The sequence below is a fragment of the Panicum virgatum genome, chromosome 7K, assembly GCF_016808335.1.
Source record: "Panicum virgatum strain AP13 chromosome 7K, P.virgatum_v5, whole genome shotgun sequence".
In the NCBI taxonomy this organism is placed as follows: Eukaryota; Viridiplantae; Streptophyta; class Magnoliopsida; order Poales; family Poaceae; genus Panicum; species Panicum virgatum.
The window spans coordinates 26041330-26062763 of NC_053142.1; the positions used below are offsets into that span (position 1 = coordinate 26041330).

Here is a 21434-nt window from a genome sequence, read left to right on the forward strand (position 1 = left end):
AGAGCACAGCATTCTATTGCACACCCTGATGGGATCCCTCCCTAGAGCATTTGGTTTCATGGTGCTCCAAGCCCATAATTAAACTATACAAATAACATTTGCCTGGAAACACATATAATGTTATGGGCGAAAATATATAGTGTCACGACTTGCTATGGAAAGATGAGTTTTAGCATCAAATGGATCCTCAAATAATACATATAAGAAACATAATTAAATTGATAGAAATCCAGAATAATATATGGGTTCAAACCAACAAGTATAAAACTGAATCCCAATAACAAATTGAAAAACGACGGATTAACAGGGTAGTTTCTCGGAACCAAAGCTAATCATGAACCAGCAGTGTATAAAACCAGTGCAAAGATTCCAGCGCATTTTGTTCTGTTTTGGCCTGATTTTATTACGGATACAAGGAAATTATGAACTAGTTGAACCAAATTTTTATTTAATTCGTTCCAGAACTCCCAAACTGAACCACAGTACCTTTCCAAATAAAGCCGGTCATCAGGCCGGGATAGCAATATCAGCCCCAACGGCAGCCAGGATTTTGCTTATCGCATGGCAGATACGGTTTCCAGCGTCGTCCATGGTCCACGCTGCATGGTCTGCGGAGCTGGACAACAATGCCTGGTAGGCTGCGGTAAGAAGAGATCCTGCAGAACCGTTTTGGCTGGTGTTGGGAACGTTGGAGGAGCTTGCACCACCAGCAGCAGCAGCATAGCTGACATAACCATCTGGGAGGATGGCGAATCCGGAGGGCAGAAGGAAGGCAGTGGTGTTGTCACCGCCATCCATGACAGCGCGCATCATATTCTTTTCAATCAAGCTGTAAACCAGCAGCGAGCATGACAAGTCGCTGGTTGCCTCTTGCAGGATCAGCATGTTGCTGTTCATTTGATGTAAAACCTGTAGTACAATGAAAAAAAGGTACCAGTCAGCAAGTGTTTTTGAAACAAATAAACTGGCCACACACGGTTTGATGACATATTATATTAGGCGAAGATTAATTCAAGTGAACTGGCCTAATATCATCCTTCAAGTGAACTGACCTAATGTCATCTTGTTCCCAATAAAGTAATGTTATAAAAGTTTTTAATCTTTCTCAACCTTAAGTGCTTCAGATAAATGCAATCTATTTTCTTCTAAAAGACAAATCTACACAAATACCAGCTTGGTAGAGGCAAAATAATGATGGAAAACAAGAAAAATGACACACTCACATCGTTGGGGTGAAGGACCGAGACCACATTGCCGGGCAGTTGCCGGCATGTAACAATAGAGCTCAACTCCTGCACCGGGCCATCATAGGCAAACCTATCCCACTCGCCACGGCGCTGACCATCGCAGAGGTACTCGTGAATACGCTGTGGCGGCGTGCCTGGCAACCACACAGTCGTGGTGGCACTCAGGACCAGAGTGGAAGGCTGCCCCATGGTAGAATAATTCCATATTACCATGCGCACAGTTGCCTCAAACATATTGGTACCAATGTTACAGATACCACGCCACTCGTTGACAATGTTACTTGGATCCAGCGGAGCGACCGGCTTCGACACGGCAGTATAGAAGCTCGCCATCATCCGCTGGGACAGCTCCAAGACGCTATTTCTTCCCAGCGGCGACATGGCTGCCCCTGTGGAAGGTTTAATTTTCAGAACGAACAGATGATTAAACTGTAAACTTCATTGACGTCAGTATAAATGTGTATGCACAAGTCTGCTAGTTTTGTTTCTTGGTTTTCACTGACTTACCTGAGGAATGGCTGGAGTGCATAATAGCCATGTACTCACACCGCCTCTGGAGGGACGCGAGCCAACGGCTTGCACCAAGAGCCGTCCCAGACTGGAAAAATTGTCTGAAGAGCGGTGGCACAGAGGCTTCATCGTACTCTGCATGCACAATCCATGTGACCTGGAATAATAATGCACGAGAGATTTTTAAGTCCTGGACAGGTTACATGTACTCAGAACTTTGTGTGTCACGGCTCTTAGAAGCAACTACATACATATGATAAGGAACATAAATTAAGCTTTAACTAGTAACAACTGAATTTGGATTAGACTGTTTGTTTTTGCCTTGGAACGTTTGTATTGAACTATTGATATATAATTATAACTAGAGCTCTTTTACAAAGATTGTAAAGTACCAAAGGGTACTTTCAGGTACTTATTCCCTTGAATTTTTTCTGACCATTGATCTATAAAAATTAAATTAAATCAGTACTTGGTCCCATATTTTGGAAGTACTAGGTACTTCTGGGTACTTCCTACCATCACCACCGTAGGATTTTACCAGATTGACGGCTCCTATTTTTTTCAATCATTGTAAAATTTCTCTTATAACTAATGTCTAATAGATAATAATGCCACACATCACTTAGACGGTCCAATTCTTTGTATTCTCAATGGTAGTAGTAGTACCTTACAAAGGCCATTGCTCATGTCCTGAAGGAGGCAGCCAGAGGGCAGCAACCTACAGCTCATGTACCCAATTCGCCTGCCATCTGGTTCAATTCCACGGATGCCATCCATGGACACGTCCACCACAGCCCACTGGTTGTTTTCAATCCGCTTGCTAAACCTTAGAAACTTCAGGCTGCGGTTTGGTGCGCGTGGTGCCTGCACCCACAGATCGACATTCATCTGCAGGAGTTCCGATCCATAAAATTAGTCAAGCCCATCAACCTCGGCATCGACAAACAGGTCTGCACAGACGTGAAGTACATGATCTCACCTTCTGAATTAGCCCGTCGAGGGAAGTGAAACTGCCACCGGAGACAATATTGCTAGCCCTTACACCTTGTATGATACCAGGGAACATATTGGACCAGCGTGTCTGTGGAAATAAGACACATAAACATCAGGGTCATAATGCTACTACTTGTGCATTATATTTCTGGGAATGCAGCTGTAGATAGGTGAATAATCTTACCACATCACTGAGGAGGCCGACGAGGTCAAAGGCATTTCCCCTGACTAAGGTAGTCCCCTTGGTTCCCTCCATGACAAACCCCTGTGGGCAGGGCCCAAGTAGTCCCGGGAACGTATGGTCTTTGTACTCCAGGTCGTTTAGGATCTTGCCATTGGTGGCAGGCAGCCACATCGGCTCACCCTTGCTTGCTAACATCACAAACTCATACAAGGCACGTTCAGTGTACGAGACAAGTGTGTCCTGGTCAGTGCTGCAATCATCGGTGAATGGCACCAGGTTCAGGGCAGCTGATTCCAGATGCTCCAGTGTCTCAGAGTGAGGAACTTTTGTAACGTGGATGAGCTTGATCAGGTAGTCTTGCGCACGCCGTTTCGTGTCCTTGAGCTTTGCATTTTCATTGAGCAGGTGCCATTTCTCGTTTGGGTCACGACATGAGCCGCATAGCAGTTTCTGCTGGAGTTCCATGTTCTCGACCTGCAGCTGAGCATTTTCTTGCTGAATGCCCTTGTTCTCATCTCCAACTGCTTTCACCTGCATGTTTCAACTAAATAATTAGTAACGGACCTTAATTTTTCATCTATAAACTTTGCCTTAATTTGTGAATTCTATCAGACACACACATGCATACATACCTTAACCTTATTGCGTCGGTTTTGGAACCAGAACTTGATCTGCCTTGCATCTAACCCAATCCTGGCAGCAAGATCCTTACGCGTTGAATCATCCGGGTGGGGACACCTTTGGTACAAACTGCATGCATAGACATCGAAGGGAGATCATATAAGCTCACATAATCGAAAATACATGCACAAGGATTCAATGTCTATGGTGCGAATTTTTGTGTTACGATTCGAGTCCTAGAATCTGCTCTGCAGTGAAGCGTTTCCCGCTACGCTTGGACGATGATTCCGCGCCCTGGAGGTTGTGCTCCTCGTCATCCTCATCCTGATCATTGTTCACATGGTCATCGGCTCCCATGAGAGCATCCATATCGTATTCTTCCAGGCTGTTGAGCCAGTTGAGGTGGCCTGTCTCATTTCCAGGGTTTAGGCTATTGTTGCCTTGTCCATCATTGTTGTTCAGCGGCCAGTTGTTCTCCATAGTATCTTGATAACATTCCATGTTGTTGAGCCAGTTCGGGTGGACTGTCTCATTTCCAGGGTTGAGGCTATTGCCTTGTCCATCATTGTTGTTCAGCGGAATGTCATTCTCCATAGTATCCTGATAACAAAAGGCACGAGTAGCAATGAGGAAAAACATTATTGCAGGATTAAATGAATAGTATATATGAATCCTATTTGGACAGTTTATACATACAAAATTATTCAAAAACCTTTACAATTCTGAATTTCAAGCTACCATATTATTGGATTATAAATATGCAAACAAATAGTAGCACTGATCACTATTCATTAGATTTATCATTCTTTTTCACAGCACATGAATCGCATCTGAAATCTGACATAGCGTACGTATTGGTATTAGATGGCTCCAAATGTTCTGGTATTTTTAAAATTTTGTAAGAAAACGTTGATGTGGAGGCTGGGTTTGAAGGTATGGTGACGGAGCAAAATTTCCCCTGGCCCCTGGAACAGTGAGTGGAGTTGATGTGCATTTTTTGAAAAGTACAAGTCTCAGAGTGTCACCTGATGTGGCACTTGCTACGCTGCATCAAGGCAAGATCTGTTGCTCTGTCATCTCAAGAAAAAAAAAAGGGATTGCGCTGTAGATGTTGATTGGTGACTTTAGTCCAAGCAATTCTCTTGACATACTAAGGAAAACAAAAGCACGCCGAGGATCGTCCAAGCAATGTGATGATCGATTGCCAAGAAAAGAAAAAACAAGATATATTGCAATTTTTTCGGAATTAAGGAAGTGACATTAGATATAAAAAACTAATGAAGGAAGATGCATGGCATTAGATGGCTCCAAATGTTCGGAAGTTAAGTGGAGGGGACATGCACATGCCTATCAGGGAGACATCCCAATGCATTAACTGGAGGGCGGAGGCGAAATTCTGTTTATCGAGAAGCACTAATCTCAGATTGTCACCTGATGTGGCTTCTGCTAGGGTCTTCGTCAAGCCTAGATCTGTTGCTCCGTTATCTAAAAAAGGATGGTGTCTGGTGACAACAATAAAGCAATGCGTCCAAGCATTTCTTCTAAAGTCGTTGATCAAGGATCCAAGCATAATAGTTTGGTTTCTTTAGTATGTGAGAATACCTTTTTCCAAGGAAACTAGCTAGCATGTCAAAGGATCGGAACAACAAGGTAGGAAAAACAAAGGAAGATGGCATGTCGCGAGTACGAGGGAGATAGGGGAAGGATCTAGTAACAATTTTCTTATTCCGAGAATTTTTTTTTTGCGAAACCTTTACTGCTTGGATGAGGGAGGTGAACCCGATGCCGAGCACGGTCCAACAAAATTCACATAAGAGGTAAACAGTAAGTTTGCAAATTCTGTATAAAATTTTCCTGTGTGTAGGACAGGTTTTTGCGCAGATCCCTTTCTTCCATCATAACGAAGGCAATCTAGGAGTTCCTATTGCTGATGGAAGAAACTTCCTGGCGGTACACGAAACATCTAGTATTCTTATCCTAAAAAAATAGTCGACGTTAGTGGCAACACCTATGAATTTCAGAAGCATCTATATAGCAGCGCATCCATTCAACTGCAACAGTAATACCGATGAAATTCTTTCAAATTCCGAAGCTAGAGAATCTATATATCACCGATAAAATCGCCTCGAAACTTTGAGTTGAAGAAATTACCTCCTGTAGAAACTCTAAACCTCCTCTGCACAGGAAAACCAATGGGCTGCGATAGGAATGAACTTGGTGACTCGAAACTCCTGAATGGAAGCTACTGCTGTCGAATTTAAGGCCGCGTCTCTCAGTATACAACTAAGCAACACGAGATAGGTGTGAGATAGACTAAAAAATAATCCCGAATGGGACAAAACGTTTCTGAAGGAATAAATGCACTACTATAAAATATGATTGCATATGGAGCACGGTAATACACTGCTAAGTATTATGCTATACAGAAAAGATTCTTACATTTATTTTCTTTGATTTGATCCTTCCTATACAAATCTCTCTTAATCTACTTCATTAAGTCACACCCCATTTCCAGGGTGTCACAAGTAGCATTGATTTACGATATTTATTTTGTATCATAATGAATTTTGTTTTTTTTTTGCAGGTAACGTATAACGGAGTTGACCGTTGTATCATTTTTTACTTCATGATTAGTCAGCATTTGTTTGGTTATGGTCCCTAGTTTTCTAGGGACAGGTGTATCCATATCATTTTTCTTTTATTCAGTATTGGAGGGATTGCATTGGATGGAATCCAATGTTAGCCTTTGGTCACTCTTGTTTATCCTCAGTCTTCCTTCCCATTCCTATTGCAGTCATCCTCCACCATGCTCGTCCCTCTTGCCCATAGATATGCTTCGGAGCACCACCAACTATACATATAGCGCTTGGACCGTCGTCGTCACCCACCACGGTTGCGCCACTCAACCACATGTGTGCCCGACCATGAAATGCCTCCCCTACTTCATGCACTGAGCCGCCCTCCTAACGTGTAATGCAGTGCCCATAGTCATGCTTGCTCATGTTAATTACCCGCATCCACACTAGCGCCCGTGAGGGAAGTAGGAGGATGCTGACCATTCGCTTGGACGGAATAGGATATCCCCTTACCCTTATTTTAGGTGGATGGGCTCACTTCAACTGAAAAGACGTTCAATTGAATACCCATTATCTTTTTTAAAAAAATTGTATATGTAATATATTCCATGTATATGATTCAAAAAATTGAATACAGGACTTTCAATCTCTCATTATCTCCTTCAGCCCAAAAACACATCAGCCTTATACCTCCTCCCTCCCTATCCCGACGGACCCAACAGCCCGTTCAGCACTCAGGCCACATCTGACCCGCCTGGCCGACCGAGCCGAGCGCTTCTCCATGTCCTCTGGTGTTCCGCCGCCGCCCCCCCTCCCCCCCCCCCCCCCCCAACTCTTGTGATCTGTCCTGCTCCTGCGCTCCTGATTAATTTCCAATCCCTAGTGGGGGTGCGAACACGCGGCGCCTCAACCCTAGGAGGCTACCTCTGGCGGCCCAGCGCTCTGCACACGGGCAGCTGCTAGGTGTCAGCTGAGCGCCAGACATCTCACATGCCGTGTGGCCACACGAAACCACCAGGGGTCCTACACTCTTGGTGCTACGCCGTAATAGGACCGCACTAGCGGGTGCACGCCTGCGCGGGAGCGGGTCGATGAGCTGCCTGCAGGCAGCCGACAGCCACTCAGTGGCTGTCTGGCTAACCAGCTCTGCTTTTGCCCACTTGAATACAACCGAACTGAATCAGCAAGGTGGCAAATTATCCATGTTTTGTACCTTGCTTGCTAATACAATTTTTTGCTATCGGCATTCAATTTGATGCTATTAATATGTACCTTACGCTAAAAAAAAAAATTTGCAACCTTTTAAAACTTTTGAATGCCCACCCTACAAATCCTGGGCCCGCCCTGCATCCCACATCTGTATGCAATACTCCTCCACCACTGATGGATCCTTCGTGCTTGCATCTGAATCAAACACCCGGAAAAGTGGGTCTGCACCATCCCATGCATCCTATTAAAAATCTACCAACCAAACATATATATGCTAACACATTTCGGTTTATTTGCAAGTGTCCTATAATTTTTAGTATATTTAAATATAAAAATACCAAAACAGTTGCCATGATCGAGTTTGCTGATGATTTTGTAATTTTTTTGAAAACATTCAAATTTTGCAAATATCAAATAGGGATGTGTTTTCCAATTATATTACTACCTCCGTTCCAAATTACAAGACATCCCAAAAATCTTGGAGAGTCAAAGCAATATCAAGTTTGACCAAGATTATAAAGAGAAATATAAAGATTTATGATATCAAATTGATGTACTACGAAAATATAACTAAATAAAGAATCTAATAGTACTTAGTTTATATAATAAATATCATTATTCTATTATATAAATTTGATCAAACTTAAAAAATTTGACTCTCCAAGATTGTTGGAATGTCTTACAATTTGGAACGGAGGGAGTAGAATATTTGCGAGAAGAAATCTATTTTTTATATAATGTAAAATATCCGGCTTGAGGCCTCTTCGTAGAACAGGCATCACCCCAACATTTTACATCACATATAATATTTAAAACAGATAAGGGTTCATCATTATTGACTAATGCCTAAAATAATTAACGGCCATCCGTGATTTGACAATCTCATCCTTTCTGTTATCATTGCTCGCGGGAACCAGCATCCAATTGGTGATCGTTGCACTACTACAGAACATGCCTTTGTTCCAGGCCATTTGTCCCGGCAGCCTTTGGGCCCGGGACAATAGGTGGCTTTTGTCCCGGGTCCAACGGCTAGCCGGGCCAGCGGGAGGGACAGGGGCCTTTTGTCCCGGTTGAAGGCACCAACCGGACAAAAGGGTGGTCTTTTATCCCGGTTGGTGGCTCCAACCGGGACAAAAGGCCCGCGCAGGCTGTTGTCTCGGTTGGAGCCACCAACCGGGATAAAAGGCCCCCCTTTTGACCCGGTTGGTGTCTCCAACCGGGACAAAACTCCTTGGCCCCTTATCCCCTTCCCTCTCCCCCCGCCCGAGCCATTCAACTCACTTGTTCTTGCTGTTCTTGGATCGGGAGAGAGGAGTTCTTGCTCATTTCTTCACCACATTTGTGAAGATCTTTGATTCCCCATCCATCCATCGGCACTAAAGGTTTGGGGCTTGTTTTTCTCTTCTTCCTTGGCTTGTATAGCTCATTTCATGCTTTAGAAATAGAGAAAATGTGTAGCTAGCTCATTTCTTGGACATTTAGATTGCATATGTAGGTGTGATTTTCTTTTAGATTTAGATGAGTATGTGGATAGTAGAAATTTTTAGAATGAGTGTGGACACTTCATGTGATGTACTTGTATATATGACCATATTGTGGATAGTTGATTTTTGTATTCATGAATGAATTAGTGAAATGAGTATATTAGAATTTTTTGTATTATGAATGGATTATTTTGACACTCTAGTGATGTATTTATTCAGGCTCACATTGAATCCATCTAGAAGCTAAAAAAGCTTTATTTCGAAACAAGTATACGTCGTTAATCTCCATCCAACGGTGATGGCACTACCTTTCGGGGATACACGATGCGCTATAAGAACGTCGCGAATCGGTTGATCGCATCACCAGCACTTCCGATTGATAAGAAGACAGCATTTGACGCAGTCAGCATGACTGTTGTTGTACTGAGAGCATATCAACGAGCACGCTGCCTGTGCCAAGTGCTGTGCCTATTAATCGTAAATGTTGGTGCTGCGACTGGCCGATTGGTGACATCCTTGTACCGCACCGTGTCCCCCCGAAAGGTAGTGTCATCACCGCAGGGTTGAGGTTACTGACATATACATTTTCATAAATAAAGGTTTTTTATCTTCTTGAGAGTTTCTGGATATTGAAAAGAGTGTACTCCTGGAACCGAAGGGTGTCAAAGTAATTATAAGCTATAGAGATTTCTTTCAATTAATTAGAGATTTCTTTCAATTAATGATACATTTCGTCTTTTTTATATGATTTCATTGTTATTTGCAAGAGTTATTAATCTGATCATTGTAATTGTAATAGTAAATAATATTTCCATTGTAATGGTAAGAATTTATAATTTTGTGAAAAATAAAGGTATTTTTCAGTAAAATATGGCTTCAGCAGCTGGAGAGAGTGGCGCCGGTGGGGGTGATCGTTGTCCTTCTGGAGAGAAAGGCACAACTCGAGTAGGTCGTCGGTCCAAAAACTAGTGCTTTTCATAGGGCAGCGCTCCGTTATTTGGAAAAAGAATATAGAGAATGCATGGCAAGGGGCGAGGAACCTCTGTTTGATCTTGAGGATTTATTGCGGCATTACAGTTCGTCACCACCAAACTTGGAGGTTCCAGCTCCGCCATCTTCTTCTGCGCTAGCAAGAAATCCGTTAAAGCATTCTGCGTTCCAATGCAAGGACGGTTGAAAACCTATGTGTTGTTGTCCGAATTTTTATGTTTCATGTATAGTACTCCTTTGTTACGTTCTGTAATGGATTAAGTACTCCTTTTAATTAATCAAGATGTATGATGGATATTGCAGATCTTTTAATTATTCATGTTATGTTACATTTAGTTTAATTTATGTTTGATATATTTTATTTATTCGATACGTGTAAAGAATTCAAATCGATTTATTTAAAATACAGATGGACTGGTAATGGATGTACAATGCTGACCGACGTTCGAAAGAATTCATTGATGGCCTGCATTATTTTTTGTCTGTGGCTGAGGCAAACAAGCTGCCCGTGTGTTCATTGCAACAATAACAAGAATTACTCATCTTCAAGAATCCTACACAGCCACATTTTCGCAAATGGTTTCATGGAGAAGTATGTTTGTTGGACGAAGCACGGAGAACAGGGGGTTACCATGGAAGACAATGAAGAAGAAGATTTTGACGACCGCTTTCCCGGGAATGCTGGAATCGGTGCATTCGATGACGATATTCCCATAGAAGAGCCCGAAGTAGATGTAGCAGAAAATGATCCCAGCGACGATCTGGGGTAGGCATTGCACAATGTGCAGGCAGACTGTGAGAGTGAAACGGAGAGGTTGAAGTTCCAGAAGTTGTTAGAGGACCACCGTAAGTTGTTGTACCCAGATTGTCAAAATGGATTGAAGAAACTTGGCACCACCTTGGAGTTGCTGCAATGGAAGGCGACAAATGGTGTATCCGATAAGGGATTTGGTGAATTACTCAAACTTGTTAAGAAAATGCTTCCTAAGGACAACGAATTGCCTACCACAACGTATGAAGCCAAACAACTTGTTTGCCCTTTAGGATTGGAAGTGTAAAAGATACATGCATGCCCCAACGACTGCATCCTCTACCGAGGCGAGTACAAGAATTTGGATGCATGTCCCGTATGCAATGCATTACGTTACAAGATTAGAAAAGATGATCCTAGAGATGTCGAGGGGGAGCCTCCCCGGAAGAGAGTTCCTACGAAGGTCATGTGGTATTCGCCTATAATACCACGTTTGAAGCGTCTGTTTAGAAATAAAGATAATGCTAAGTTGATGCGATGGCACAAAGAGGAACGCAAGAAAGACTTAATGTTGAGACACCCCACTGATGGGTCGCAGTGGAGAAAAATAGATAGACCGTACCCTGAATTTGATTTGGATGCGAGAAACATAAGGTTCGGTTTGAGTACGGATGGCATGAATCCTTTTGGTGAGATGAGCAGTGGTCATAGCACTTGGCCTGTGACTCTTTGTATATACAATCTTCCACCATGGCTCTGCATGAAACGAAAGTTCATTATGATGCCAGTGCTTATCCCGGGTCCAAAGCAGCCCGAAAATGATATTGATGTGTACCTAAGACCATTGGTCGAAGAACTCTTATTGCTCTGGGGCGATGAAGGTGTACGGATGTGGGATGAATACAAACAGGAAAACTTCAACCTACGAGCATTGCTGTTCGTAATGATCAATGACTGGCCTGCTCTTAGGAACTTGTTAGGACAATCGAACAAGGGATACAAAGCATGCACACACTATTTAGATGATACCGATAATATATGGTTGACTCACTGTAAGAAGGTTGTATACATGGGTCATCGTCGGTTTCTTCCCATCAGGCATGCGGTACGAAAGAAGGGCAAACATTTCAAAGGCCAAGCGGACCACCGAACAAAACCGATGCACCATAGTGGTAAAGACGTCTTCAACATGGTAAAAGATCTAGAAGTTATTTTTGGAAAGGGATCTGATAGCCAACCTGTTCTGAACGAAAATGGAATGACGCCCATGTGGAAGAAGAAATCTATATTTTGGGAGCTACCATATTGGGAAGTCTTAGATGTTCGTCATGCAATTGATGTGATGCACCTCACGAAGAATTTTCGCGTCAACCTGATAGCATTCTTGGGAGTGTACGGGATGACAATAGTTGATCTCAACAATCTTGGGTATAGAGACGAGCCATTTGTCCTAGCCCAGGATGTCGCTCAGGTTTTCTACATTAAGGATATGTCCAGCAAGCTAAAGAAGGGGATAAATAAGCAAAAGGATAAGCCTAAGCGACACATAGTTCTATCAGGAAAGAGAAACATCGTTGGAGTGGAGCACAAGACAGACTTGTCAGAAGAATATAATAATTTTGTTGCCATTCCACCTTTCGAAGTAAATGCTGATCCATGCATGCTGCTAGCCAATGATGATGCTCCATACTTGCGCCGTGATCATAATCAAGGGACATTTGTGAAGAGAAATTATGTTACCGCTAATCCTTCATGTACTTGAATCATTTTATATTATTGTATAAAAACATAATTGCAATTCAAATACTTTTATTATATATGTACTATACAATTATACTTTATGTGTTATATATATCATTTTTTATATTTTTCACTTAATTACCAGACTCAATTATAATTTTCATTCAATAATGGATTACTCAACTAATTTTATTTATTTCATGAAATTACATTCACATTAACACACTATACTCTCTCACTAACACACACAATCTCACTAACACAAACTATCTCTCAAACTCACACACTACTCATTAATATCATGAAATTGCTTAATTTTATGTAAAATTCACTTTTTAAACGTTAATATCATGATAGAATCCACTTTCTGTCGAAAAGCAACAGTTTGAAAAAATTAGTTCACCTAATATATTTTTGCATGGTCAAAATAACAAATATGATTTCAAAAAAATTAGATATTTCGTTGACCCAATCACTTGAATGAAAATTAATTATTTTTGTTGCTTGTATCAAGTTTATATAGAGATACAAAATTTTGTTCCATAATTTTTGGAATCATATTTTTATTAACTGAATTAACAAATGAAAGCCTATTTAAAAGAGAAGTAAAAAAACAAACATAAGATTTGGCGGGAATGAGGGAAAACGGGCCCCTTTTGTCCCGGGTGGTAGATCCAACCGGGACTAAAGGTGCGCCGCGGGCTGGGAATTTTCCCGGCCCGCCCAAAAACATCTTTTGTCCCGGGTGGAGCCACGACCCGGGACAAAAGGCCCTTTTGTCCCGGGTGGTGGATTCACCCGGGACAAAAGCCCCCCCCCTTTTTGTCCCGGGTGAAGCCACGACCCGGGACAAAAGGGACTTTTGTCCCGGGTCGTGGATTCACCCGGGACAAAAGGGGGGCCCCTATATATGTCCCTTAACCTCCGCCTTCCTCCAACACTTGGGCATTCCTGATCTGCGCCGCGATGCCGTCGTCTCCCATCCCCCTCCTGCTCCGCCGCCGTCCCCGAGCGCCGCCCGAGCTTCGCCGCCTCCACGCCCTGGCCGCCTTGGACGGCGACCCCGCCAGGCCGCTCACCGGTGCGCCGCCGTCCCCAGCCCCGTGCCACCTCGTCTTCGCCGCCCCAGCCTCCACTCCGCACGCGCCCTCGTCTTTGCCGCCCCCGGCGGCCTCCACTGCATGCCTCCGCGCCGCCACCCTCTCCGCTGCGCGCCACCGCGCCGCCAGCTCCCCGCCTCGTCGTCCAGGGTTGCCGCCCTAGGTTTCCCCGCCCTGTTTGAGTGTGGCCGCCGGCATTTTCTTTTTTCTTTTCAAATTTTATGTTTATGTAATTCTGTTTTATATTAACTAGAATTCAATTATGCATATAGATATTTTTAGAATTATATTATGGATGTAGTGTTTTATTTATTATATATTAAGTAGAATTGATTTATAGAGACATTATTAGAATGCAATTATGGATATAGTGTTTTCTTTATTTATAGAGATATAGTGAGAATTAGATAGAATTTATAGAGAAATAGAGAAGGAAATAGAGAATTAGAGAGAATTTCTTTTATGATGTATTTATTATTTAATTATGTCATTCAAAGACTTTAATTATCATAAATTCATTATTTAATTATGCCATTCAAAGGCTTTAATTTATCATGTATTTATTATTTAATTATGTCATTCGAAGCCTTTAATTTGTCATGTATTTATTATTTAATTATATCATTCGAAGCCTTTAATTTATCATGTATTTATTATTTAATTATGTCATTTATATTACTTCTCGAGCTCGCAAACTCGCGCTAACACACAATCGTTTCTGATAGTTTCCGATCGTTACCGATCCCGACCGAATCATTTCCGATAGTTTCCGATTGTTACCGATACCGACTGAATTGTTTCCGATAGTTTCCGATCGTTACCGATACCGACCGAATCATTTCCGATAGTTTCCGATCGTTACCAATACCGACCGAATCGTTACCGATCTAAATATGTGGATTGTTTAGAGAATTTTTTAAGGGTTTTATTTGTATTCATATTTTAGTTACGATGGACCCGCGACACACAGACGCTTAAGACGAACAATTCCTGTTGAATATGATTGGGGAAGGTCAAGGAGATGTCCCTGAACAAGCTGATGATGGCAGCAATACCGACATATATATGAATATGTCCGGTGATGGAATTGAGCCACCATCTATTCAGGATGACGCTACTGCTGAACAAAGTGCTAATGTACATATCACAACTATATTTATTTGTAGTGACAATCATATTTTCATCTGAATCTATATGAATACTATGAATGTTTTTTTTGTAGCCGTCTGGATCATTGTCGCAGCAGAAAAAGACGAAGCGAGGCCCAACAAAAAAACTGGAAGGGCGGTTCATTATAACGGAAGTTGGTCCAGATGGCGAACCGATCGCTCCAGAAGCTGCTGCCAAAAAATTCATAAGACAATCCGGATGTATTGTTAGGGACCACATCCCGATCAGCTTCAGGCTCTGGAAAACTTCCAATCCAAGCGAGGAACGAGATGCGGTACCCGAAAGAGAAAAAAAATGGTGATGGCGGGAGCTTAAAAAAACTTCACGGTTCCAGCTGGATCCGAAGAGATATGCAAGCGCTGGACCCTGAGTAAGATGGCCGAACAGCTGCAATCATTCAAGAAAATTTTGACGAAGAAATATATCAAGACCGGGACCACACCCGTATTTACCAGCGAGCTCAAAAAGCTCAGGGGTCACTGGGATGCATTTGTGGAATACAAGTCTTCAGAGCTTGGGCTTCAGAAGGTGCAGAAGGCCAAAGACAACGCCTCGAAGAAAGTGTACCATCACACTCTAGGCCAAGGAGCCTACAAGCTTGCAATACCCAAATGGGAGTAGATGGAGCAAGATCTGCTTGACAGAGGCATCCAACCTGCGACCACGAACTGGCCTAAAAGGTCAAGGACCTGGTTTTATGGTCACGGGGGAAGCTTGGACCCATTGACTGGTGACTGTATCTATGGGCCAAACATCCAGCGATCAGCCCAGAGACTACAGGAGGCCATACAAGCAGCGGCCGAGGGAACATTCCAACCGGATAGAGAGAGGGACGAGCTGACTTACGCCCTTGGGAATCCAGAGCATCCGGGCCGCACAAGAGGCAAAGGCATGGTTCCGTGGAAGTATGGGTTCAGGGATTACATTGAATCATATAGAAGCCGGCAAAGACGAAAGAATGATGAGCGGGAGCACTTGCGAAGGCTAGAGGAACAGCTCATGTCACACGATCAAAGACTGGAGGAAGAGGTTCAACGCCAAGTGGCCATAGCAATGAGCCAGCAACAGCAAGCGCAAACGGTGCCTCCAGAGCCTAATGTCGCAGCCGATCATCTGTCTCAGTGGAAAAGCAGTTGCACTTCCACAGACATCGCCGTCGTCGAGCCAACGGGGATCCAGGCCGCAGTTGAAGCGACGGCCCCGCAGCGATTTCCAGTGGATGAGATCACCCAGCGAACACCTTGTGACCTGCAGACTGCCATTAAGAACTTAATGTTCACTGTTGCGTACGGTACCGCCATGCCAACCCAAACAGGCGATGTGTACCATGGGCAGCAAATTCCGCCAAGATACACAAGAGTTGGTGTGGAGCAGGTGTGCCAGGGTTGGGAGACGCTCGAGCTTGATATTCCTGGAGGTGATGGGGAGAGGACACTAGCAGAAGCCATTCATGGCTACATCCTATGGGATAAGCGCTACATTGTCCTAAAGTCGGATGATCAAACACCAAGACCGGCATCTCAGCATGCCTCTCCAAGGCCGGCATCTCCACAAAACTCCCCAAGGTTCACCATCATCTCATGCGCCGATGAACACTCAAGCATCACCGTCGCCTCCATGGTCACCCCCTCCACCGCCAGCAAAGAAGCAGAAACAGCCGCCGGCAAAGAAGGTAGCTGCACCGGCTAAGGAGCCTCCAAAGAAGAAGGAAAAGGAGAAGAAAACCAAGGAGGCTCCTATTAAACCCTGGGACATGAGCCTTGAAGAATGCGATCGGATAACTCAAGAAAGAGTTAAAGAGCACTTCAAGCCGAAGCCGAAGCCGGAGCCCGAGAAAGTCATAAATCCGATAGATTTGAATTTTTTTAAGGGAATGTGCGAAGCAAATAAGAGAAAATTCATTTCGAGAGATCCCCCTTCAGACTACGAATGCATAATTATCAAAACTACTAAGAAAAAGAAGAGACAATCAAAGTCGTCGTCGTCCGATGTTTCACAGCTCGGAGCCCAAAAGAAACAATCAATAGAGCCTCTCGTAGTGGGACAGACGACGCAACAACAAGACTTTGTTACATTTTTGAAAGAATCAAACCTGACGGTGGCTCAAATTGCAGGGAGTGAAGATATTCCAAAGGCCGATGTGGTCGTCAAATGGACGTATGAGCTGGGCAAATCTCTTGTACCCCCCGAAGTAGTGTCCGTGCTTCCAACACAAATGTATAAGCTGCACCAGCACTGCATGCGTGCGATGGCCGATTGCATCTTCATGCAGGGCGCAAAGATTAAAGATGACGATTTCTTACGGGGGGGGGCATTATATGGATAAACTGGGAAGAAATTTACCAACTATTCCATCAGGAGGACCTCGACATCTCTATGGTCAGCTTGTGGGTTCTGTAAGTATTTTACTCTCCTTACGTATTGTTTTGCATGATCTCAACATACTGATCCCTTGATTTATTCGGTATCATGTTGAATGGAGATACAAACTTGCAGGAGAAAGGGATACTCTCACCTCGGCTTCATCGACCAAATTACTTGTAATTGGAGGATTCTACGCGACACTTCCGGTGAGCTATTCCAAAACTTGTTCAAGTACATAAGCGTTCATCACAACAAGCAAATGATATTGTTTCCTTACAACTTTGCGTGAGTGATTCCTTCCGTCTAACTGTTTCTATTCTGTAATAGAATTGTTTAAACCTTAACTACCAAGAACTGCCTCCGTATAATCTTGCAGTGAACACTGGGTCCTAATTGTCATAATTCCCGAGAAGAGCCTACTCGTGGTTATGGACTCATTGAGGAGAAATCCAGAACAATACGAAAATCTTCTTAACATGATGAAAAAGTAATTCTACCACTACTCCGTCGATGACCGATAATTTGAATCACTTTGTTACTTGACTATAACTGTTCTAATCATGCACAGGATTTGGAAACAATTCGCTAAAAATCATTCAGGCAAATTTGACAAGGAATTGAAGATCAAGACAGATTTTGCGATACGCACTTGGATGATTCGTTGCACGATTCATTAGTTTTATTATATATTCATGTAAATACCTGATAATTTCTTCTCTCTTAAAGTGTATGAGGCAGAAACAAGGCACTAATTTATGTGCATACTATGTATGCGAGAACATCCATGGTCTGGTAGGTCCTCCAAGGGCCTGAACACATTGGGAGGAGGAAGTAAGTAAAAAACTTGTTAATATTTGAACTCGTATTTTAATTAGTCGAAATTAATTATCCCCTTTTTCCATAGGTCGAGGATATGCGCGATAAACTCATACCAGAGGAAAAGATTATGGCGATTCAAGAACAATTGTCCGGATTTATTGTTGAGCAAGTCCTCGATCCAAAAGGCGAATTCTACTATGATGGACTATCTAATATTGACAATCGCAGCAAATATGATAATATATGTGTATATATGTAATTAAGAACGAATATACCTATGTAAATATATATGTGTGTGTATGTATTAAATTTCTATTTATGAGTATGTATGTATTATATATAAATATATATATTTATATAATATTGGTCCTAGACATTTTCATATGTAAAGGAATTCACATGTATAGATATGTGTGTGTCTATATATATATATATATATATATATATATATATATATATATATAAGTGAATTAATTTATATATGAAAACTATCTAGGACAAATATTATAAAAGTAACTATATATATATATGTGTGTGTGTATTAGTGGAGATCATACACACTGAATTCCAATACATAAGTTTAATTGAAATGCAAAAGTATAATTGAAATAGAAAAAGAATTGAGAAAAGGAAAACAGAAAAAAAGGGACCTTTTGTCCCGGTTGGTAACACCAACATGGACAAAAGGGTGCGCCAGCCACGTGGCGCTGGCAGCACCTTTTGCCCCGGTTGGTGTTACCAACCGGGACAAAAGGCTACCTTTTGTCCCGGTTGCCAGACCCGGGACAAAAGGACCCCCCCTTTTGTCCTGGCCTGGCGTTCCCGGTTGGGAAACCGGGACAACAAGGGTTTCCCAACCGGCACAAATTAGCATTTCTGTAGTAGTGTTGGATCCAAAACCATCTTTGTTCTGATTATAGCACCGATGGCATTATGGAACTTTGCTGCAATCTCCGGGGGGTTCTATGGGCTCTCCTGCCATGCTAATTGCATTGACGGTATACTTCCCTTTGGGGTAGTAGTTTTCTTCCTCGTTGACCCTGTTTCATTTTGTTTTTTTTGTGTCCGAGGACGTAGTTCCAGATCAGGGCCCGAGCTTGCATTGTCTTCCTCTGTGGGGCTAGAGGGTCGGCGTCGGCGCTTATCCCTTCCTATCTCTGCCGCCTACATGGATCATATGATCCGGCAAGTCGTTACACGTGGTCTATGAAAACATATAGTATGGGTTGTTGTAAATAATCATGTATGCATTGCCTTATGTGCCTCCAGTTGGTATTCCGGATCAAATTCCTCCCTTGAACAACTTTGTCTTGATTGAAAAGGGTGTGGATCAACCAAATCATGCCACTTGTTACCTACCCAAGCCCCATGTCCAATCCTAGAGCCCTCGTCGTCGTTAGATACGGCATCGACGTCGTCCTCAAATACAACATGGACGTCGCAGTCCTCGTCCCACTCGATCTAGGATGCAATTTTTTGAAGATCCTCGCCTTGCGGTGTGGCATCATCCCTTCGTGGGGAAGATGGCGATGATGGATCCATCTACGCGTTGTACACTACATAGCCATCGATGATATATTTGAATAAATATTTGAATTCACATGTATACAACAATATTCATTCATATGATAACTATATTCAAATTGGACAATGATATTACATTAAACAATATGACAAGTATATAACAAAATTAAAATACATCATATGCTAACTATATTCAAGTGTGTGTGTGTCTCTTTCTATGTGTCTCTTATATTCGAATCGAGGTCACATGCAAAATGATTCACATACAAACATATGCTCATTCATGAACAATTTTACATTTAAATTGCAACTACTATTTGTAATATTTGAGATAGCTAAAAACAATTGAAAATGGTAAAGTTTACATTTAAGGAAAGTTGTAGGTTTGGTTGCAAGGATTCCAAAATAGTTGAGTTGGCATTTTTCTGACATTTCTATGATTTTATACAATTTTTACAAGCTCACTTGTTGTAGAAACCAATTTGCAGTCCCTGCCAAAAATTTTAAAAAGCAATTGCATCCCTAGCATGCACGAAGGAGGCGGTGCCAGGCCGGAGGAGAGGCGCGGGGGGATGAGGCGGTGCTAGACGTGCCAGCTGGTCGAGGAGGCCGGAGGCGGTGCCGGCTGTGGGTAGGGGAGGCCAGAGGTACTGCGCTAGGGCCCTAGATCCGCGGGGAGGGTGCGGTGCCGGCCGGGGCAGAGGAGGCTTCAAGGAGGCGGCCGCGCCGGGGCGGAGGAGGCGTCGGGGAGGAGCTGCGGCGGCAGTCATCGTCGAGGAGGAGCGGGCGGCGCGCGGCGAGGATGAGGAGCAGAGAAGGAGGAGGAGTGCGCGGCAGCATGGGGCGAGGAGGAGGAGACACGGTGCGAAGAACGAGCAGCGGCGCACGGGGACGAGCGGCGGCGGCGGGAAGAGCACGAAATTTTTTGGCAGCCTTCCAGCATTTGTGTGTCGTGCGCTCCACGGTTGAAAATTTTCCTAAGTCTCAAGAGTATATATAGGTGGAAACATTTGTAGGGCCGGACGGGGTATGCCCGCCCCTACAAATGAATTTTCAGGTGCGGATGACCTCACAGTCCGCCCGTATAGATTTGTAGGGGCTGACCATGCCCCCACCCGCCCAACAAATGTTTTTCCAAATTCCTCCAAAAATTTATTTAATTAGAAAAAATTGTAAAACACATCAGAAAATTTTGAAAGTTTTCTCATAGGTATATTGTGATATGAATAACATAAATAAAATATCAATATTGCATTTCAGTGTACATAATGAAGAAATGTGTTGAAACCATAATGTAAACGTGTCACTCCTACTACCGTATACAACTTAAGTCCAACTTCATGTTTTGAACACTCTTAAACATTAAACATGTTGAATTGTATTTTTCATATTTTTCACTAGTTCCATAGGTCATTATATGCTTATGATGAAAAGTTCACAAATTTTTGATGTGTTTTACTATTTGTTTTGCATTAAACGAATTTTGAACAAATTTTAGAAAATGATTTGTAGGGGTGGTTCGGGCCTCACCACTACGTAAGAAACGGCCTATAGTGACATGCACAAAGGTGACCCGCCGTTGTTGACCATCACCCCACAAGTAGAGGTGACGGGCTTTATCTCCGCACGTCATCTCGGACCAGTTTGGGCCTCGCGAGGCCTCGGCAAAAACGTGGCCCGTCACCTTTGAGACAGGATAGGTGACGGGTCTTAACAACGCCCGTCACCTATACTGGAGGTGACGGTCCACATTCTTAGACCGTCACCTAGATTACATTCAATGGTGACGGGCCATGACTGAGCTGCGAAGGTGACTGCGTTTACTTAGCCCATCACCGTGTCTTGCGATGCGCTTAACATATGCTACTTGAAAGGTGACGCATTACGCGTATAGTTCATCACTTATGTGTTTGCGTCATCTTACCAGTGGCCACGAACTTAGCCATTTTTTTGTTGAACACATCGCCGCAGTTCTAACAAAACGATGAAAATTGCGAGGTAACAATGCTGAGAATAGCGCGAGATAAGAAAATCTTGGAAATTGCGAGATTGTTGTGAGATAACAAGCAGCTAGAAGTTCATAATATATAAAGGGAGCTACATACAAACTACGATATACATAGTTTATGGCAGCCCCCTCATAACTTCCGCC

General features: G+C 43.0%; 1 protein-coding gene across 1 annotated transcript; it reads right to left on the bottom strand.

Annotated features, from left to right (window-relative positions):
- Positions 1–507: 507 nt before the first annotated feature.
- Positions 508–4149, bottom strand: LOC120640056 (homeobox-leucine zipper protein ROC6-like). Its single transcript, XM_039915949.1, has 8 exons — positions 3782–4149; positions 3567–3684; positions 2935–3465; positions 2737–2838; positions 2424–2645; positions 1755–1914; positions 1458–1636; positions 508–909 (listed from the first exon to the last, which is right to left on the bottom strand). Exons 1-8 carry the CDS (start codon positions 4147–4149, stop codon positions 508–510), a joined length of 2082 nt encoding a protein of 693 aa, XP_039771883.1.
- Positions 4150–21434: the final 17285 nt, after the last annotated feature.